The following is a 22,756-nucleotide window of genomic DNA, read 5'->3' as shown; positions in this document are numbered from 1 at the left end:
TTTGGGTCCACACCCTATGTTTCACATCCTTGTTTTACTGCAAAGAAGTACAAGTACATTCTGAAAATGTTTACATTTAATAAACTACCCTTTTACAAAACATTTTATGAACAACCTGAAATTTCCTTACAAAAATAAGTAAAATTTTGGTGCTTTGCCTTCATCTACTGTTTAATTCTGGGTCTCGGTGTCGTGTCATGACTGCAACTCTTACTTAAACAGTGCCGCCACTAGTGGACGAATTAGAAATAGCAGTTCTATTTATTGAATTAATTGCAGTTAATGACTTCTGTGTAATTTCATCCCGTGAGCCAGATTGGATCCTCTGTCAGGCTGGTTTTGGGCTCAAAGGCCGTATGTTTGACACCCCAGGTTTTTGTCTTGAGAAAAATAAGTAAAATAAATAAGTAAAATTTCTGCACATTGCGCGTTTAGTTCCTGGTCTCATTGTCGTGTTATGTCCGCAACTCTTACCAAAACAGGGTTGTCCCCAGTGGACGAATTAGGAATAGCAGTTATTTTTGTTGAAAAATTGCAGTTAATGCATTTTATATAATTTCATGAAGCAGGGCCAGATTGGACCCCAATGGCGGGTCAGTTGTGGGCCCACAGGCTGTATGTTTGACACCAAAAAAGTGCAAGTACATTATGAAAATGTTTACATTTAATGAACTATCCTTTTATAAATTGTTTAATCAACAACCTGAATTTTTTTGAGAAAAATAAGTAAAATTTCTGCACACTGCTTTTAGTTCTAGGTCTCTGTGTCGTGTTACATCCGCCACTCTTACCAAAACAGTGCTGCCCCTAGTGGACGAATTGGGAATATCAGTTATTTTTATGGGCTAGATTGAACCCTCTGGGGGGTGGTTTTTGACCCACGCGCCGTATATTTGACAGTTCTGCCCTAGAGGACAAAGGTGGAGAGGAAGATAGAGAGGGGACACTAGAAAGTGAGAGAAACCATATCTCTCCCGGTCTTTATGTCTTTCACCCCTGCCACATTCTCACCTGTTGACACCTCATCAATCTCCCGGGCGTCCGTTGCCAGGACGGTGTCAGCGCACACCCACTGTGAATGTCTGTATGTGGTTTAATGTCGGGACAATGGCAGCTCAGCTCGGACGGACAATTTATAGACAGAAACATCTCGGCGAGCGTCGTGTGTTTCTTTTATCACCAAAGTGATTAATCGCAGGAGGACAGACACTATGGCCACCCGTGATCTCATCAGGATGACTCACTTGTACCTAGAGAGACATTGGAGATGAATGACTGAATGTCTGTTACATTGTGAGAACAGGGGTATCCATCGTTGTTGAAGTGAATCATGAGGGGAACACGAGTAACTGCAGCAGATTTTATTGTATATCATCTGTTAGTTGCCTGGACATTTCAATTCAAACCACTGTTATGTCCCTTTGCGGCTGCACTGGCCTTGTGGTGGCTGTGCAAACCTGCCACAGGCTGCAGTTCCTCATAGGTACACTAGAGGCTGGCTCTAAAAGTGAGTCGATCTCCATTGACCTCCAAGTTGAAATGTCCAACATTCAGTGAGAGGTTTGCGGGTTGTGAGGAACTCACTCTTTCAGATTTACAAATATGAAGCCAATGGAATAGTTGGTCAGTTGGCTGCTTCTTCCACACTAAACCAAAACAAAACGTATTTCAGTTTTGACGAAAGTGTAACGAGGCTACACAAAATACTCAGCTGTTAGTTGTAGGGTTTATATATTTCTGACGATTTGATCTAGTTTTAATACAGACTAGTTCACAAAAGCTCTTCCATTATTTACCACTTCGTGCTTTGACTTTGAAAGACTCCCTCCTCCATGAAGCAGAAGTCCTGGCACTGCGGTTTAATGTCAGATCAGCAAGACTAAACATGTTACACACTTTTGCAAAATGCATTTACCTAGACTATGGGAGGTTGGGACATATGATAAAAGTGTGTACAAACTTGTGCAACCGGTCCACACAGTGCCTTATGCCATGGGGGAGGGGTTACACAAGTGAAAACACTTACACCTGTGCATATCGCTCAGTGCCACCCCTAGTGGACAAATTAGGAATGGCGGTTATTGCTTTCATTGCCAACGTTGCTGGTTACATTTCTGCACATCGGGTTAAGTCGTATCACGTGTCACCCTACGAAGTGACATGTGACGGTAAATCAAGCTGGTACCTTGTTCTTGGCAACTGCAGAGGGAACTCAGCAGGTAGAATTGTTTGAGAAGGTGGAAACCGTAAATGTAATGCGCATCTCTTCCCTTGAGCCATCAGTCAGTCTCTTTGTCTCTCTTTGTTTCAGCCATGTCAGACGTAGAAGAAGAATACGAGTGAGTGGAACCCAATCCATCACAGCTCATCCTTTAACGTCACTTTATTTCATTATCAGTCCATCAACTGTGGCATTTAAATGACATGTTTTCCTTTATTTCTTCTCTCTAGGGAGCAGACGGAGGGTAAGCATACCTGAGCGTCCATATTTACTAAACACACATTATCTGCTCAGATGTGCTCCTATCTGACTTCTCATATATCTTTTTCTTTTATTCTTCCAGAGGCTGAGGAGGAACAGGAAGCTGAGCCCGAGGAGGCGGAGGAGAACGTGGTAGTGGAGGAAGATGGAGGTTAGCTGGGGAAAACTGCACTGCATATTACATAAGATTTGTTGTTTTGTCTAAAGACACAGTTAAAGGGGAACTACTGTTTTTTACAACCCGGACCTTATTTCTGGCTTCAAATATGATTGTTTACTCTCCCATATAACTTTTGTGTAATTTGTAGTCATTGGGGAGATGTTTATATATTTACATCCGCATATATCTATATAGTGGGAGTGACTGGGGCACCGGAACACAGCCTCTAAATAACGCATTATCTGCCGCGAAACTCATTTCACCAATATTTTGTTATCGTACGCTAGTGATATTCCCCATTGAGTCCAGAGTTACCTGTTATCATCATCCGGGGTTTGTAGATCTACAAACTCCGGATGATGTCTTCTGACCTGGATGATGTCATCTCTGAGCGTCGTGCACATCCACGACGGTTGGCTTGTTTACCTGTAATTTGCTACTGCTATGGTTCGTCAACAACCTCAGAATCGGAAAAATATTCAGCCACGTTGCAAAAAACTAGCAGTAGCAAATGATGATAACAGGTAACTCTGGACTCAACGGGGAATAGCACTAGCGTATCATAACAAACTATCGGTGAAATGAACGAGTTTCGCGGCAGATAATGCATTATTTAGAGGCTTTGTTTCGGTGCCCCAGTCACTCCCACTATATGGATATACGTGGATGTAAATATCTCCCGAACAACTACAAATTACACAAAAGCTATATGGGTGAGTAAACGATCGTATTTTATGCCAGAAATAAGGTCCAGGTTTGTAAAAAACAGTAGTTCCCCTTTAAGTGGCACTAACTGACCTGTCAACTTCATCTCTATCCTGCTCTCCCATTGGCTGACACTGTGCTGATGCGGCCTATCAGAGATTCAAGAGTACCAAGGTAAGGAGATGGCACATCTTCACCAGTGTCACTTTTACACATCATATGCAGCTAATATGTTTTGCCTTTAAGTTGTGCAATGTTTGAATTCATTTCTGCCTGTGCATCTGTTGAATATATGCAATCTGCGATCATATACCAGATGTGTTTTACTCCTGCAAGACATTCTCTGTGGGTTTAAACCTCAGTGGACAAGAGTTCATGTTTTAGACCAAGAATTAGAATCGGCAGACGAGTAACGTTGTTGAGGACACATCAGGCGGTACCTTGTGCGGAAACCTCCAGTTCTATTTAGAGAAAGACCATACTGTATCCTTCCATCCTCCACAGTTTGTATTTCAGAGTCAAACTTGTCCAAACTTTGCTGGTTAGCTTGTGGGTCTTTAGCCCCGCCCATTACAGTAACAGTTAATTAATTTCCCCCCAAAGAATGTTTAATGAAGGAGTAAAACCCCTGTTTTTGTCTCTATGTGCACAGAAACGTTCAACAAAACTACATTTCCCTGCAACCACAGTGGGTGGAACCATTTGCATGATGGGAAATGGCAGTTCTGTTAGAAATAGCTCAACATTTTGGAACATATCTTGCTTTGTTTTTGGTAAAAGGCTGCATTCAGCCGCCAGTTAGCTCTTAGCTTAGCCTAGCCCAAAACAGCTGGACATAGCTAATAGCTACCAAGACCTCTGAACTGCCGGGTGCTGAGTGTATTCCAAAATGTCAAACTATTTCTGTTTTCAGATATTAACTGAAGCTTCTTCCAATCATTTCATTCATTTCTCTCCTTCTGTCGTCACCTTTTTTCCCTCTGTCCTTTCATTTTGTACTTTATTTTTTTTCACATTTGTGCCTCTCTATATTTTTTATATTTTTATGTGTTACTTTCACATTCTTTCTCCTTTTTCCAACCTTCACCCACTCTTCCTCCCCTCCCTCTATTTCCATTTCTTCTTTCCCTTGCATCCCTTGACACCTCTTTTGTCATCCCATTGTCTAATTTTGTTTCCACGCCTCCGTCTTTCATCCTGTCTTCATGTGCCTGCTCCGTCAGATCAAGATGCCCAGGAGGAAGGTGAGAAGTGGTACCCAAACAGCACGCCAAATTAATTATCTAACATATTAAAATGAGATGTACATTTACAAATCTCACTGGACTCAACTCTTTTAACAAAAAGAATATTAAAAGCAATACTTATTAGTAATTAAATCTTCTAAATTATTACTTTACAGACACCGTTTTAGGAGAACATTTCAGATTTAATATAAGTGATAATGTCCCGGGATTAATAACATTTCCTTGTCACAACTAATAATTGTGTTTTATTTTCTCAGTCCCGTGCTTGCCGTATTTTCAGCCATTCTAATTATTATATTAACATTTGTACTTGTCACACACCTGTGGAAAACATTTAAATTGATTTCGTCTCTTTTCTCTACAGAGGAGGAGCGTCCCAAGCCCAAGTAGGTTCAATCACCGTCTCTTCTGAGATTTGTAGTGGTAAAAGTCTTTCTGTCCAAAAAATGTTGTGTAATTTATTGATGTTTTGTCCTTCCATTTTTCCCAAGGCCGATGGTTCCCCAACTTGCTCCTCCAAAGATTCCTGAGGGGGAGAGAGTGGATTTCGATGTAAGTGGGAAATTGAGATTTTGCAGCTGAGCCATAAATCATCCGTCACCCATCATCAGAAAGGCCGAAAATTGGTCTTAACCTCAACAAACTTTTAAATTTCTCTTCTTCCAGTGGTTGTCATTCGTCCAAAGAATTCGGAGTTCCACAGGGATTAGTACTTGGACCATTTTCGTCTCAACTGCACATTTCTTTGCTGTTAACTTTACTAGTTACTAGATGGAATCAATTAATTTATTTAAAAACAAAGCAGGAAACCAAACTGGATAACAAAAAGGTACCAAAACACAAGATCATGAGAACTAAATGCTTTAATGGTGCAAAATCTCACCAAAAAGAAATCAAAGCTTAGAAGAAAAAGTAAAAAAACTTAACATTTTTTGTTCCAAAAAACATCAACCTTTGTCCGTTAATCATCTCACAACCACAACCAGTTTTTATCTGCAGTACCTGTATCTAAAACAGTTTGTTAAGTTGTTCAAAGTAGCTGCACCTTCAACAAAAATAAACATTTATATGCTGATGACACACAACTGTATCTGTAAAGACTCATTTATAGTACTGCGGAACATAGATGCTGTAACCTACATACGTAGCCATTTATGCTTGTGCCTCGTCAGTCTGGCTGGCTCTGTAACAACGCCACCCAAACACTAGTTGGCGCTGTGTCTTTTTTACCAGTTGGGTTAATTTTTGTTTTCTGCTTCACTCTCAACAATGGCGACTGAAACTTTCGCCAAAATTTTTCCTAAGACGAGTCATATAAATGTTTGTATTGCTGAACCTCCTCAGTTAACCTTTCCTCGATGTGTTCCATCTTTATTGATCCAAAACAATCAACGATTCGAACATTGCAGAGATGGAGAATCAGACAGAAATACAAAAGCGGAAGCACGCTATTACCAGTGGACCAAGTTATAGTTAGTTATAGGCAGTTTGTACTTCTGCGTCAAGTTGACACGGCTATGGCGACTACGACAACGACAATGCAGACTCCTTACGCAGACCCTAGTGCTGTAGCTATTGCGGTGATTGGTCTTGCTAACCTTTTTGTCCGCTTAGTAGTAGCGTGTTTCTGCTTTACTATTTCCGACTGCTTCACCATTTCCACAATTTGATTGATTGAATTGATTGTTTTAAAGATGGAACACATTGAGGAAAGGTTAACTCAGGCTACGGTGCTAGGGTCTGCGTATAGGGTCTGGGCTGTTGCCATAGCTACGGCGTCAAATTGACACAAAAGCCTAAACTGCTTGTAACAGCTAATCAACATCTGGGCACGTAACAATTCACCTACCTTTGAATACCCAGAAGATCAAGAACAATGGTCAAGACCAATGGTTAACACATCGTATGTCAGTGTGACTTTCTCTCGGGACCCAGGAGGTGATACTGATATCTATCTCTGCCATTGTTCCAAACAGGACATCCACAGAAAGCGTATGGAGAAGGACTTACTGGAGCTGCACACTCTGATCGACGTACACTTCGAGCAGAGGAAGAAGGACGAGGAAGAACTTATCAGCCTCAAGGAGAGAATTGCAAGTTCACTTTGATCCTTCATAGCAAGATGTTAAACAGGACTGTAGGCACCTTAGTGATGCAAATGGAAACTAGCCAGAGTCCTTAAATCTACTTTCTTGTTTGTTTTTTTCACTTTGTTTTTCATCAGGAGCACCGTCGGTCGGAGAGAGCTGAGATCCAGAGGGACAGAGCAGAGAAGGAGAAGGACAGGCAGAACAGGATTGCGGTAACAAACGCTCATGAAATACCTCTCTAGTCTCATCAGTCGGCAACAGGCCTATTTGGAGAATATATACATTGCGCTTCATTATATTTACTTTATTTTCTTTGTGTATTTGTACCACCCGAGCCGCGTTGCTTGAAATGTTTTTCTGTTCTTATGTCCATCTGGCAGGAAGAGCGTCACAGAAAAGAAGAAGAGGAGGCCAAGAAGAAGGCTGACGACGACGCCAAGAAGAAGAAAGTGTTGACTGGCATGGGAGCAAACTTCGGAGGCTTCCTGGCTAAGGTCGGACATCCAGCTGTGTGTCCAGCTGTGGAGATGTTGATGATGGCGAAGGTGATAGAGAGGAACTGACCGTGGGCTGTGTGTGTTCTTTCCCAGGCCGAGTCGAGGAAGGGCAAGCGCCTTACGGGCCGAGAGATCAAGAAGAGGACTCTGGCCGACCGACGACAGCCGCTAGGGATCGACAATATGAGGGAGGACGGGCTCAAGTGAGTTCCTTCCAATATTAGACGGCCAAGCAATAATGTTGTACCGTTAGAACATACACCGATCAGCCACAACACTATGACCACTGACAGGAGATGTAAATAACATTGACCATCTTCTGACAATGCGGTGCTCTAGTAGGAAACTTCTGGACCTGGCATTCATTGTTGTGGATGTTACTTAGACATGTAGCACCCACCTAGACCAGACCAGGCACCCCCACCCCATAGCAATGACACTCCTGGGTGGCAGCAGCCATCCCCAACAGTTTAGGAACAACTCAAAAAAACATGAAGAACAGCACAAGGTGTTGACCTGGCCTCCAAATTCACTAGATCCCAAACTGATAGAGTATCTGTGGGATGATCCACAGAGGCCCCTCCACTCAAGCCATAGGACCTGCAGCCAGACACCACAGGACACCCTCAGAAGGCCCATGTTCATTCTCTGATGAGTCACAACTGTTTTGGAGGCAACAAGGGAGACCTACACAATATTAGGAAGGTGGTCATAATGTTATGCCTGATCGGTGTATCAGTCACCAATTCATTTTTAAACAGATGATCCAAAAACTTCAGCTGCGACTTGCCGACAGCGAAGCAGCTTGGCCGACTTTTGCCGCCGGTAGCGCCAACATGTTGTGTCTAGCTGTGACGACGCCAAAACGAGCGGTCCTCTTCTTCTGACTTCCTGTTTTGTGTTTCTAAGGCAACGGGCTCAAGAAATGTGGAACTGGATCTACCAGCTGGAATCTGAGAAGTTCGACCACATGGAGTACATGAAACACCAGAGATACGAGGTAGCACTGCGACTGCATTGGTTTTACACCAAAAAGCATCTTTGGTTTAAGGTTTTTTAAGCCTCTCGTGGGGTCGTTCAAAGCTCCCGTTGTTTTGTATACTGTACGTAGATGTAAATCTCATCAGATTTCTTTCTCTGTGTGTCCCGCAGATCACTGTGCTGCTTAACAGAATCCAACATGCTCAGAAATTGTGAGTAGATAACTTTATTTTTGTCTTCCCGTCCTCGCGCATATTTTCACTTCTCTTATTCGCCTAATCTTCTCCCCACAGCAAAAAGGTCCATGGCAAAGGAAAGGTGGGCGGACGCTGGAAATAAAGTGGAGATAACTAAACCATAGATAAGGTGGTAAAAAAAAAAAAAGGAATCACAGGAGGAGTCAGACATTTATTCTCCACGGTCCTCTAGTGACACATCCTTTTGTGACGAATGTTGATTGATATTCTATGTTGATAATAAAACTACATGCGCTAAATGTTGACTTGTTGTGACGTCTGTTGTCGTTGGGATTTTGAGTTTAGCCTCGTTCGCATATAAATCAATTCGCTTAGCCGTGTTGGTCGCAAAGGGATTTCATTGAGGGCCACCCAGGTGAGTTATACCGGCAAATAAATATAAAATTATGCTTAATATGTGATAATGGTTTAAGAAAAAAAACAGCTTTCCATTAGACTTAGGCTTAGACAGACTTTATTGCTCACAGTAGCTCAGTTGCACATAAGAAATACTCCTGAGAACCACGAGTAAAAAGAAAAATAAGTGAAACTAGTTAAATAATAAAAAAATGTAAATTAAACTTAAAATTAAAATAAAAAAATGTACAAAATTTGCATATGAAGAAATGTACAAGAAATAGAGACAGGAGTAAATTTATAAAATAATAAAAATAATAAAAAATAAAAAATTATAAATAAAATTAAAATTAAAAATAGTAAAAATTTTGTAAAATAAAATAAAACGGTATAAGCAAAAAAATTTACAAAATTTGCATACGAAGAAATGCACAAGAAATAGAGACAGAAGTAAATATAATATACATAGGAAGGAAAAAATAAAAATAATAAATACAAAATAATAAAAATTTAAAATAAAAATAGTAAATATTTTGTAAAACAAAATAAAGTATTATGTGAAAAATTTTTACAAGATTTGCATGTGAACAAATGTACAAGAAATAGAGACAGGAGTAGATATACAGAATGAGTTTTCATTAAAGGGTTTTCTTGAATAACATACAAAAAGAGTTTACCGCTCATCCACAAAACAGTAGCAGCTGCAGGTCCCTTCAGGTTAAAATTACAACATTTGGGTTTCATTTGTTCTCCTGCTTGTGGACCGCGGAATTCTTTTGCAGGATCTAATTTCACTGCAAGTTCTTGGCCACCACCATAACTCCTGTGACTCGAAGAGTTATGTCATATGGCATTCTTTGGTCCGTATCTGTGCAAAACACAAATGTATAACTGATTCTATAGATAATGCTTGTGCGGGTCCAGGTTCGGCGGTTGCCAGAGAAATATGAACCTGAATATAGATAAGTACCACAAACAGAGAGGGCGGTTTAGTTTAGTGATAGGACTGGCTAGACCCTTTGAGCTAAACACAAAAGCCATGACAAGTACCCTCTTGTCCCCTCTCTGCTGCATGATGCTTGCGTGTCTACGCTAGACATCTGGGTATTTAGTCTGGTGGCAACCTGCCAACATTAAATGTATACGTGCTCTGAATGGGGGCGATGGGGTTCAACATTCCGCTGCTACCACGTTGGCGGTAATGTTCAGTTCATGCACAGACATCCCTCCATGCATCCGCTGACAACTGCTATGTATTGTTATGTAAGACCTGTCACAAACATGTGGCCTCAGATTAATCAGAGTTCATCGCAGCTGCCGGCAAGCGGAGCGTACACCCTCTCCCACGATCTGGGAAATAACTGAAGCTATACGAAGCGAGCACGATGGGAGATAAAATGTTTGGACTTGCTAAAAAGGTTGGGGGGAAGGGTGGTGGTACGCCAGATTTGTGTTACTAGAAACACTGGTTTATATTATGTTTTAGTGCTCGTGTTTTAGTGATGTCGCCATCAGCTCGAGCACAAAGTAAATAAAGTGCTCCTTCGGGTGGCTTAATGCCGGCACTGCACTCTGATGGATCCAGGAACCTCTCAGTTAGTGATACACAGGAATTGTGATCGCAATGTGATTGCAGATATTCTACTTGTGTGTTCTTTTTTTCAAGAAAATTAGTCATTTGTATACATTTGTGAGTTGCAAAAGTATGTGAACCGACTAGTGCAGCAATAATGGCAACTAAATGTTTCCGGTAACTGCTGATCCGTCATCAACAGCGACTTGCGCAAATTTTAGCTGCTTTAGTTCTTCAGAGATGTTGGTGGGTTTCTCTCACATGAACTGCTTGCTTCAGGTACTTCCACAACATTTCTATTGGATTAAAGGGGAGCTACAGTGTTTTACAACCTGGACCTTATTTCTGGCATAAAATACGGTCGTTTACTCACCCATATAACTTCGGTGTAATCTGCAGTCTGTCGGGAGATATTTAGATAGTAGTGGAAGTGACTGGGGCACCGAAACGCAGCCTCTAAATAACGCATTATCTGCCGTGAAACTCGTTCATTTCACCAATATTTTGCTATCGTACGCTAGTGCTATTCCCCGTTGAGTCTGGAGTTACCTGGACGATGTCATCCGGGTGCGACAGGCTGTGTTTCGGTGCCCCAGTCACTCCCACTATACGGATATACTCAGATCTAAATATCTCCCGACTGACTGCAATTTACACAAAAGTTATATGGGTGAGTAAACAATTGTGTTTTATGCCAGAAATAAGGTCCAGGTTGTAAAAAACAGTAGTTCCCCTTTAAGGTGAGGACTTTGACTCGGCCGTTCCTAAACATTCATCTTGTTCTTCTTTAACCGTTCTTTTGTAGAACCACAAAAGAACGGTTTTTGTGTTCTTGGGCTTGTTGTGTTGCTGCATGACTCTGTTTCTCTTCAGATTCAGCTCATGGACAGGTGTCCTGACATTTTCTTTTAGAATTCACTGGTATAATTCAGAATTCTTTGGTCCGTCAACGACGACAAGTCAATAACTGACTCTTTGATACTGGTTCCACGTTATGTTGCAATTGGGTTTTTCACCTATGCAATATATCAGATTATTATGTCATGATTCTGTGTTAAGCTTACTTGTGGTTTTGTATTGAGCTTGGTTTCCTGTTACTTTCTGTGTTTTCCCCCTTTTTGATTGATTCATTGGTTTCTCCTTGTGTGCTCCGCCCTGATTAGTCTCACCTGTGTCTCGTCACCCCTCTGCCCACTTGTGTGTATATATAGCCCTGCCTTCTCCTTTGTTCTCTGTCGTGTCGTACTTGTCACCTTCCTGTATTCATGTCTCCTAGTAGTTTCGTCTTGTCATGTTCAGATTACCTGACCGTCTCTGTGGTGCTTTCTTTTTTGACATTTTTATTTATTAAAAACATTTTGTGCCAACTCCTGCCTCATTCCACTCAGTCCTGCATTTGGGTCCTACCCCATTACCCGCTAACCCCTTGACAGCAATTTTGTGACCAATCTTTTGTCTTTGGGTTGTGGCCGAAGTCAGTTTTGATGTTGTTTTCTCTTAATTTATTATTAAATTCCTGCAATAGCGCTGTTTATATGGGTCCTGGGACCAGTATTTGGTCCCTTGATTATGAATGAGATATTGTGATTTCTTTTACAATCACATCCACCTGTTACCAGATACATAAAGACACAGTAATGGTTTTATACCTTATTATTGTGGAACATTTTCTTGGCACTTAATTGTCTCAATATCACTTCAGCGGCATACACCGACCAGGCATAACATTATGACCACCTTCCTAATATTGTGTACAGCAATTGTGCCTCCAAAACAGTTGTGACTCATCAGAGAATGGACATGGGCCTTCTGAGGGTGTCCTGTGGAGTCTGGCAACATGGATGTTGTTAGTGGGGGGGCTTTGGGTGCTATGGGTTGAGGGGAGGGGCCTTGATCAGTTTGGGATCTTGTGAATTTGGAGGCCAGGTCAACTTCACGTTTTTTTTTAGTTGTTCCTAAAGCATTTTTGTGGTTGCATCCTGCTGGGGTTGGCTGCTGCCATCAAGGAGTGTCATTGCTACGGGGTGGGGGTGCCTGGTCTGGTGGGGGTGCCTGGTCTGGTGGGGGTGCCTGGTCTGGTCTAGGTGGGTGCTACATGTCTAAGTAACATCCACACCAACTAATGCCAGGTCCAAAAGTTTCCCAGAAGAACACTGAATTGTCACAATTGAATGGTCAAGGTTATTGACTTCTCCTGTCAGTGATCATAATGTTGTGGCAGATTGTGTATTATCTGTGCTTTTATTTGATCAGGGAACACATTTTTTTTAAAAATTTTTTTTTACCTAGTTCACATCTCCTGTCTGCGGTGATTATGTTTCCTGTGCACAACCCCCCTACCCCTCCCCCGCCCCGTCCATCACTAATTCCTTCCTCACATGTTTGGCTCACTGCATGAGAGACAAGGACTAAAGAGGACGAACTGTTAATCCAGTCTTTCACTGGCCTCAACAGGACACGCATACGTATGCATGACCTCAACATGAAATCAACAGTGACAGTTTCCCTACTTTGGGATATGAGAGGAAAAAAAAAAAGAAAAAAACTCCACCTTTATAACTGGATTACTGGGACAAATGGCTGCAATAATTATATGGATTAGTTCACTTTGGAAAATTAATCCCACTGATTGAATTAGAGGCAATAATCCCATTCTGAAGCATGATATGTGATAAATTGGTCATTGTTTATAAAATGCTGTGATGCATCCAGTCCTAAATAATCCGTATTAAAGCCTGCGAGTGTACACACCCACCAAACCACTTTTATTTATCCAGCTATTTATTTACAATCACATAATATAATATAATACAATACGTGAAACCGCAAATGGCTTTTTTTTAAATGATGCACAGTATAACACACACACACACATGCATCGATACGCACACTCACCACACACTGCAAACAAGATGTCATCATCCAAACACAGATTGAGCCACAAAGAGACACATTGACAATCAGTAAAAACAACGCAACTACCATAGATACGAGAGATACTGGGGGGAAAAAAAATGTAAGACGGTTTGGAAGAGCAGGTGAACGAAGGAAGAACGTGAGGAAGAAGAAAACACAGTTCAGCTCAGCAACAGTAGAAAGGACAAAACATTAGGGACACCCTCTCAAGAGATCATTGAAGGCATCAAGCTTCGAAGGCTAGCTTTTTTTGCAGCCTTGCTAGCTTGTCTACTCGCGCTATGAGACGTGAACAAATAAATCCAGATTCCAGTTTCTACAGTTCTACTACACACATTTTCCCTTGAGTTCACCATGACCTCAGAAACCGATTGTCGAAGTTAAACTAAATAAAACAACCACACGGTCAGCGCGGTTTATTAGGTGCTAGTGCCATAGTCTGCTCAGCCGTTGCTTGCAGATTAGCTTGTTAGTTGTCGTGCGAGCTGAGGCGTGCAGCGGTCTTGTTGCTGTTTTGTGGCTAACAGGAAGCAAAAGGGATTCTGGGAAATGTGTGCAGTATTTCAATGAATGAATTGGTGGTATTTTTGAGATATGCTTAACTTTCCAACTTTATGGGAGGGCATTTCTGAATTATGGGAGTACCACTTTGTATTGTGGGTCATTTAATTAGTAAGTCTTTCAGTGAAAGTGTGCAGTTTGAGTTTGCAATCATCTTCTCTCTGTATGAATAAACGTGTGCTCCCGTAGCACGTCTATGGTATATATTCAATACAATATAAAGCACACATTTAGTCATACAAAGAGTTTAAATCCGAAACACCTTGTATTGTCTTCCCGACGCAAGTTTTGTCCTCCAGGGTCCAAACTGATCTGGTGTGTTTGACTATTTATAAAGCCTAAAATAAAATATATTACCTAATTCTGTGTTCCAACTTAATCTCAACTTGGACACTTCTTTTCGGGACTCCAGGGGCAGTAGAACCACATTTATATCAAATTACGTGATATAGAAACATTCGAGACGGGTCAAATTTGACCCGGAGGACAATAAGAAGGTTAAAAAAATTAGCGTTTTTTAGCGGATGGGGGCCTTCAGAGCTGCATCCAGCTCCTCCTCGGGCAGCAGCGTGTGCCACTGGGCCACGGGACGTCTGGGGTTGGCCAGCATGTCGGACCAGTGGCGCAGCCCGACGCCCGAGGCGCCGTAGCCGATCCAGCACTTGCCGATGGGGTCGTTGCTGCCCAGCTTGTCGTAGTCGTACACGGTGATCAGCACCTGGAGTTTCTGTGTGTGGAGAAAGAGGAGGGTTAGTTTCAGAAGTGAAAGTGTGAATAAGCTTTATTTAGAATTTGAATCCCGATGGATTACAGTTGCTGGATTTTTGAAGAGAACATGCTAACAGCTCGGTGAGGCGATACTTAGAAGATAGATCAGCTGAATGCTAACGCTTACATGCTGACCTTTTCAAAAAGACAATCCTAACATGTTTAGAAGGTATCATGTGTATCACGTCATATTTGAGCATGTTAGCATTCCTAGCTTAGCGTTTTAGCATGCTAACATTTGCTAATTAGCCCTAAAGATGAAAATTGTGGAAATGGCATTCGTTTCTTACATCAACATCTGTATCAATCTGAATCACATCAACCAACAACCTTGGTTCTAGTATCCATGGAAAGTAAGGGATCATGTACAAAGTTCATGCCCACAACCAATCGATTCAGCTCCCCGCTATAAACAGCAAGTGGTGAAACTAAGATGTGTACAAACCTGGATCTGGGAGAAGGGGATCTCGAAGCTGAAGCTCTCATTGAAGTAAGGATTCAGAGTGTTTTGTTTGACCGACGTCTTCTTCTTTTTGAGTCGCTTGCCGTTGTGCTGCAGCACCACCTTAACGAAGGGATCTGAGAGAGCGATACGATATGTAGTTTAGCTGAGCCATCGACTAAAATCTCAATATTTTGAGTGAGCATGCAATTCAGGTATGCGTCTTCACCTGACAGTCCTCCGACGTCCATCTTCTTCAGATTCTTGGCCTCCATGATGTTGATCGTTAGTTTACCGGCCGTGGGGACGTACCGAAGGGAAATACAGATATCGCCCAGTTTCTCTTGCTGTCAGGGGCACAAAAAATTATATTTAAAACATTTGATATATCGGTTTAAATTTCGCTTGTCTTGGTGGATAGATAAAAAAAAAAGTACCTCCTCTTTTTCTCCTCCGACCAGATCCTTCCATTCGTGTATTGGCTGTCCAAGGTCTATAGAGTTCATCGGGATCTTGATTTCGCCGATGACGTCGTGTTTACCGAATCGGTCAAAGTCAAATACTTGCAGCACCAGAGTCTGGCCACCCAACTCACTGTAGGGAATCTAGAGAGAAAGAAAATCTTAAAGTTTCAACTGCATCTGACGGCAGGACTGAACAGTTTCAGCGTACAGACCTTAAAGGTGAAGGTCTCATTGAAGACAGGGCAGAGGTTCTTGCGCTGGACTTTGGTCTCAAACTTCTTCTTCTTGTCCGGCAGCATGTAGACTTTGACGTAGGGATCTGATGTCCCACCCATGTCCATGGCTGGGAGGTCCTGAGCTTGGAGGATGCCCACTACCAGCTGGAAGTGGAGGAGGAAGCAGTTATTTAAAAAGATGTTGGTTTCCTAAGTTCTAGTGAGGTCGTGTGAGTGCACCTACCTGGTTATCAGTAAAGCTATAGTCCAGTGAGTACTCCAGTTTGCCTAAGGACTCCTTCTCCTCCTCTTCCTTCCCGTCTTCTCCTTCCTGTAATTCACACAGTGTTGTCATCGGCTCACAGGATCATAATTCCAGAAATGCCCAAATAATTGCTGCCTTCAAATGTGTGAGACGGGACAGATGTTCCTATTTAAACCCCCAACTTCACACCAGTCCTTTGGAACTGAAGAAGCTACTTGGATGAAACATCTTCAAGAAACTCTACAAGTCCAGCTGTGTTTCTTTAATATTTTTTTGATAAATACCATGACCTGGATGACTGAGAACCTTCACAGGGAATATCAGAAACTGTTCAAGGAGTAATTTCAGCTTTAAATCGTGAGAACACCGCTGCAAGTTGGCATCCAGAAGCCACTAAGGCAAATAGTTTAGCATGCTAACTTAATGTATGAAACGAGAAAGGATGAAGGCCATTGGGAATATCAACATTTTCCTCAGACATATTATAAAATTACAAACTCTTATCAACTAAATTACAAGAACTTAAGAGAATGCAAACCAATGTGCATTTCCAGTCCCTTCTGTTTTGTGAATATTAGGAACTGTGTGCATCGAGATAAAGCGGCACTAACCCAAAGACTTTTACAAACTATAAACTTTGTCCGATCACAAAATGGCGGCAGCGTTTCATTACGTTTCATTACGTCTACCCTGGTCACACTACAGAGGTTGTGTCAAGTTTAAGCTGTGATTCCGGCCAATACTCGTCTCGACCTGGATAAAAGCTGAACAGCTGGGGACAGTTAAGCAGTGATTACAATCAGATACCAAAAAAATAAAAAACAAGTGAAGCTCTTGTTGCAGCGAACTCCATCTGTTGACGTGTGGAGGGAGTAGAAAGCCGAGGACCTGCTACTAAAAGGGATATTTCAGCATCATTTGGTTTCTGTCCAAGGGCTGAAATCTCATGTCACTACATTAAATATGGTACTTAGCTTAGCACAAAGATTGCAATAAGCTACACTGCAACTTTGTTTTGCTTTGTTTTTTTCCCCGTTGCCAATCTTTGTGCTAAGCTAAGCTAATACTAAAGGCTACACGTTTACTTACTATGAGGACGTGGATAAACAGCACAATACCAGTTTTCATGCTTGCTAAACAAAACTAGCAGCGACCAGGAACGATTGTGATAAGTTGCAGTTGAACACACCACAAACATCAGTTTGTATCATGTCGCTCTTCTCTCTTTGCTGTTCTCTTCTCTCTTTCTTCTGTCTGTACCCGGCTGGCCTTAGGCAGATGGGTCCCTCCATATGAGCTGGGTTCTGCTCGAGGTTTCTTCCTGTTAAAAGGGAGTTTTTCCTTGCCACTGTTGCCTTCAGGCTTGCTCTGGGGGTTTCAGGCCGGGTTTTTGTAAAGCGTCTTGAGACGATTTGTATTGTTATTGACGCTATATAAATAAAATTGAATTGAATTGAATAGCAAATAGCCATGTGTTCTGTACCAATAGGTGGCAGTAGTGTCGAAAGGGGAAACCAGAAGAGCTGGCGCAGTTAGGAAGCTAGGAAAAGCTACAAACCATCTGCCCCCTCCTGAATCATGTTGCTCTACAGTTGATTCATTCTAGACACTAATATTAACCACCAACCAGAGAAGCTGCCAATGGGTCCTTCTAGTGCCAACAGAGTGGGACACGCCCACAAAAAAAACTAGAACCACACATGTATCACAGCCAGAAAAGTCTTGCAGAAGAAGCCCAGGTCTGTACAAACCAGAGAACTCCTCTTCCATATCTTTGCTCACCTTCTTCTCGTCTCCATCCTCCCCATCCTTATCCTTCTTCCTGCGCCCCCGTCCTCCTTTCCTCTCGCGGACCTTCTTGGGCTTCTTGCCCTTGTTGATGCACTTCTTGTAGATGCAGAAGCCCATGCAGGCGACGAGGGCAAGGACCACCACCACGATGGCACCCACGGCCCACATGGGCACTGGAGAAAGCGAGAGGAAGGAGAAGGGTCGTTTTTAGAAAAACAGTGGTGGTGATGCTAACTGGGTGAGGAGGCTAGCATCAGGTCTAGCTTGCATCCCTAGTATAAGCTCAGCAGTAATTTAAATAATGCCCATTACCAAGTATTGGCATACGAACTGAATAAACAAAGAAAGTAAAGATAGCTTTAAATCAGCATGTTAGCATTTAGCTTAAAGCGCAGCCTTGTAAAACTACTAGCATGGTTGTAGACTGTTAGCACACCTTCTCACATAACTCAACAATTTAAATTTTTTACTTATTGTCTTATAAAGTTTACATAAGAAATAATATATTTTTTTTAATTATTCGTAACTCTTAAGAATTTATTTTTGTATTATTTTGGCGCATTTGGGCTTCCATAGCCTATATTTAGCAAATTAGCCTATACAGACATTTTTTAACCCAGGGAATGTTCTGTTCACGTTCCCCTCTGGATTAATTGTACTTAATAATACTCAGTACTACTACTTATTTTTTTTTGCCAGCAGCTGTACAAGAAGAACGCGACATATGAAACGCTTTGGAGGGAGGAAAGATGGGAAAAGGTTCGAGACACGAGACGGACTTACTCTTTAGTTTATGATCTTGAAGAGCACAGTGTGGTGAGGGTGGTGACATGAAGAGATGAGAGAGGACAGGATTAAAAAAAGAAGAATGATTGAAAATGAGATGACGGGATGTTTATGAGGGTGTGATATGAAACAGTGGGTTCTTAGTAGTTCTTACTTGGCAGGTGTGTGAGCTCGTTGAAGAACTTGTTCTTCATGCTGGCAAACTGGTGGGTGTTGTGGTGTGATGGGGCTGGAGGAGGCGGCGGCTCCTTCTCCTCCTCAGCCGCCCGGCGGAGTCGCACCCCCGCCTCGTTGACTAGTCGCATTGTTGCGCTGCAAAAATTTTAAACAAAAGAACGTGATTTAATAGACAAAGCTCTGTGTGCATTTACATAGTTAAATCCACACGTTCACATTCGAAGCTGCTTTTGCTCAGAGATATATCTTCCCCCCCCCGATACTTTTTCTCTTTTTCAAATGTGTCCTTTCACGAACTTCATCCTCTTTGGCCTTCCACCTGGCGGTAATCTCTTTAATCCTCTTGTCTCACTCCACTGACTCTGAACACTCGCTCTGTCCTCGGCTTCAAGCTTTATTCTGTCAAGCTCATCAGATGTGTAAGAGGAAAAAGTAAAAGCAGCTGCAAAACAACGGAAAAAGCTTCAAATGTAAGAGCTCAATTCAAAACTGTGGCTGCAGATTAGTTCGTCTTCAGTGTCTTGTATTAAACAAGTACCTTTATATGAATAAAGAAGCATAATTTTGCATGAAATGGAATTACTTCAATAAAGTCAAGAGCCTTAAATGGGAGCACACTCTAGAAGAGGCTAGTGACGATGTGGCATCAAGAGATCATGAGTTGGCAAAAAAAAATGATCTAAAATAAAATCCTTAGCAGCACAAAGTAGTAGTTACCAAGTTGAAATTGTTGCAACTTTTCAGGCAACGACCAATGGGAGTGACTGATTTGGTTGATTGGCAAATCAAACGTCCATGAGTTTAGTTCCTACCAGGATGATAGCGCCAGGTGAACCCAGATGGGGAACTCGCGTAAACGTTTGTTGATTGGATACTACCGAGGCTACCAAGGCTAACGCTAACAGTCTGACTAAGCTAATGGACGATCGAGTTAATGTTGGAAGGCATAACGAAAGAACAAGGCCGTCGGTGTTATTCTAGACGCTCATCAGATGAGAAAACATTCTTTGATTTCACTTGGTAACAAATTAAAGTAAGGTTATTTATTTGATACAACTACAAGGCTAGCTCTAGAGCAGGGGTGTCAAACATACGGCCCGCTGACCGAAACCGTCCCACCAGAGGGACTTCTCCTCAGTATTAGCCTTTGATGAGAAATCCTTTGAATTTAACTCATTAAGACTTTAAAAGGTGTGTATATAAGGTTACAAAGAGGTGGGTTTACCTTCTGCCTCTGTCACCGTGGAGAAAAGCAATTACAAAAAAGAAGTGAAGTAAAAGCTCAGTTCGCGGTAATCATGCCTTATTCTTTAAGGACTTTTGCTTTAAGGACCTCCAGCTGTCAGTAGCTGCAGTCGTATACATGTTCATCCCTCGTCTCGCCGTCGCCGCACGCAGCAGTGTAACGAGATTAATTGCCAAAGGTAATCCCAAAATCCGAGGCTTAAACAAATTAAGGACAGTTTGCCTCTCTGGGTTCCCTCCCCTTTTCTCCTCCCACTCTGCCCACCACCTCCCCTCCACTCCTCCCCCTCGGTCTGCCCTTCAATCGTGACAGCTGACGTAGAGGCGACCCTCCAGATTGACACTTCGTACACGCTACTGCATATTTCCATAATGAGACTTGATGTAGGTGGCAAGCTTGGTTACACACTGACCTTTATCGACCCTTATGGATTAGAGATTAGAGACGGAAGCCTCGATGCTGCATTTGTTTAGACAGAAACGTAATCATCAGGCGTAAAAAAAATAAATAATAGATTTTGCAATTTTTCTGCAATTTATCATTGTTAACTCTAAGAATTTATTTGTGTATTATTTTGGCGCATTTGGGCTTCCATACATTTGGCAAATTAGCCTATGCAGACATTTTTTAACCCGGTGAAAGTTCTGTTCACGTTCCCCTCAGGATTAATTGTACTTTAAATTATTCTTTATCTGGAAAATCCAGCATTTTGCATAGTCAGTGATGTCTCACTCCGAACTGACTTGTTTAGCCCTTAATACAGAAACTGATGGAATTGAGGTAGTTATGGTAATCCAAAGGGCACAGTCCATTAGATACACCAGTGAAAACACATACCTTCTAATATAGCAGTCCTGCACTAAATCTTATCTTTGTGAAGGTTATGATCCCAAATTACTGGGAGCTCTGTTTATTGAACCGTGTTTTCATTTTGGAGGCTGTGGTTTGCAGAACTAATGAATTGCACCTGTTTCTATTATTAATATTATTATTATATTATCATACATTTATGATGCTGTTTCAACATAAACTGAACTTTATAACTGTTATGAATGTGAGATTCGGTGCACAAGTGCACTTTGGATTATCGTAACTACTTCAATTCCATCAGTTTCTAAAAACGAAGTCGTTGCACTTTGCAGCCAATATGGTGTGATTTCGATAATTTCCTATGCACCTAAGCATTCGTTTTCACTAATGTGACAATATTTTAAATTATATGAGTAGTATTTGCATAAAAGGACACACTGAATTCTGCATTACTCTGCATTTTTCTGCTCTTTGCATTTTTTGCATAACACGTCATTTCAGCTTGAGTGCAGAACACCCCCCAAAAAATCAGGACAGTAACCACATCTGATTTCTGGGTTGCAGCGGATTTAGACTGGACTGCAGCCGATAACTGACGTCAGAGAACCTGGAACTTGGTCGGGAATGTGTGCCTCTGTCCAGAATCTACAAACAAACGGAACAAAAATCCTCTCCCAATAATTTATCACTGACCTATTTTGAAATCTAAATACCAAAAAAAATAAATCAGTTGGAAGATTATGTGGCAAGAGTGCTCTGAGGGAATGCTTCAAAATAACAGAAGCTGATGAAAACTGAGAGAAAAAAAGTGCAGAAGTCTTGTCAGCAGACGCCTCCAAGTGATATGGTTCGTCAAAACATGACAGCAGCTTCATCATTTCTGACATATTAAACAAAACTCACATCATAAACAACAAAACGTGTCCTCGCCAACGCCTGCAATTAAGATTCTGCCTCGTTTCAGTTGATTCCGTATTGTTAGGAACGTTAAACACTGCCAATCATTATATTATATTAAAAAAAAAGATAAAGAAAAATGGAGACAGGCAATATGTTGACAACTGAAAGGGTCATTTTGTCATCTTCATTTAATATCTCACTTATACATGTAGAATTTCAAAATAACATCTGTTGGTCAGTACTCCAGTTCAGACAGAAATATATTGATTATTATTCGGTGGATTGTCTTGATATTTTCTCTAGACACACATGGGCCACATAGTTAGAAGTGTGCCAACTTTGATGAGGCTAAATTTTACTGTCATCATCAGGTCACCTCTTTAATTTGACTAATACTCTGTAATTTGCACTAATTAGCAAATGTTAGCTTAAAATAAGATGCATGTTAGCATTGTGTCCTGAGTGTTTTTTTTTTTTTTTTTTTTTATCTACGCTAGAATGTATTGTATAAACTTGACACTTGTAATTCTTGAACATTTTATATTTTAATTAAATTAAATTGAATATTAACACCATTAGGTGAGTTTTTTTTTACTGCTGAATGCTAATTTAGCATTTTCTTCTCCTCGTTCTCTTCCTTATATTAGTTTTTGTTATTTTAGCCCATGCCCCACCCACTAACAATGGAAGGGCGGGGCTTATATGACCTATACTGCAACCAGCCATCAGGGGGAGCTCCACATGCTTTCAGCTTCACTTTTGAGGAGCTGTCATGGCGTCCACTTTTTTTACAGTCTATGGTCCACACCATAGAATCGCTCTTGTGTGCTAGCTAAACAACACGCATGCTAGCATAAAGTTGTCACTGTGAAACCCAGAAGTGATTGGTCTAATTGGTCTGATTGATTGAGGTCATAAGCCCCGCCCCCACTATGTTGGCAGATGGGAAATGAGAAGCAAAGCAAAACCAACTAGCTCATTGTAGCCTTGTCATAGCCAATACTTGAATTTAAGGTGTACAGTGTCATTGCCAGCCACCAGAAGGCAATCAAGGTATTTTCGCTTTATTTCTGTGGACTTGTCCAGT

General features: G+C 41.5%; 2 protein-coding genes across 2 annotated transcripts; one reads left to right on the top strand and one right to left on the bottom strand.

Annotated features, from left to right (window-relative positions):
• Nucleotides 1-2,149: 2,149 nt before the first annotated feature.
• Nucleotides 2,150-8,615, top strand: tnnt1 (troponin T type 1 (skeletal, slow)). Its single transcript, XM_084570360.1, has 12 exons — nucleotides 2,150-2,633; nucleotides 3,504-3,521; nucleotides 4,571-4,591; nucleotides 4,959-4,980; nucleotides 5,086-5,146; nucleotides 6,571-6,687; nucleotides 6,819-6,896; nucleotides 7,065-7,178; nucleotides 7,275-7,384; nucleotides 8,091-8,181; nucleotides 8,334-8,374; nucleotides 8,456-8,615. The coding sequence occupies exons 1-12, from the start codon at nucleotides 2,516-2,518 to the stop codon at nucleotides 8,499-8,501; spliced, it is 837 nt and encodes a 278-aa protein (XP_084426486.1). The 5' UTR covers nucleotides 2,150-2,515; the 3' UTR covers nucleotides 8,502-8,615.
• Nucleotides 8,616-13,315: 4,700 nt separating this feature from the next.
• syt5a (synaptotagmin Va) lies at nucleotides 13,316-18,841 on the bottom strand (the record flags this gene model as incomplete). The annotated part of the gene is made up of 9 exons (XM_084571585.1): nucleotides 13,316-14,532; nucleotides 15,019-15,152; nucleotides 15,245-15,362; nucleotides 15,453-15,620; nucleotides 15,692-15,859; nucleotides 15,939-16,025; nucleotides 17,742-17,923; nucleotides 18,534-18,548; nucleotides 18,691-18,841. The coding sequence occupies 9 exons, from the start codon at nucleotides 18,839-18,841 to the stop codon at nucleotides 14,323-14,325; spliced, it is 1,233 nt and encodes a 410-aa protein (XP_084427711.1). The 3' UTR covers nucleotides 13,316-14,322.
• Nucleotides 18,842-22,756: the final 3,915 nt, after the last annotated feature.

Source organism: Chelon labrosus (assembly GCF_963514085.1).
Source record: "Chelon labrosus genome assembly, chromosome: 21".
Lineage (NCBI taxonomy): Eukaryota > Metazoa > Chordata > Actinopteri > Mugiliformes > Mugilidae > Chelon > Chelon labrosus.
The sequence above is the reverse complement of the archived record's forward strand: the minus strand, read 5'-3'. Positions and strand labels throughout refer to the sequence as shown.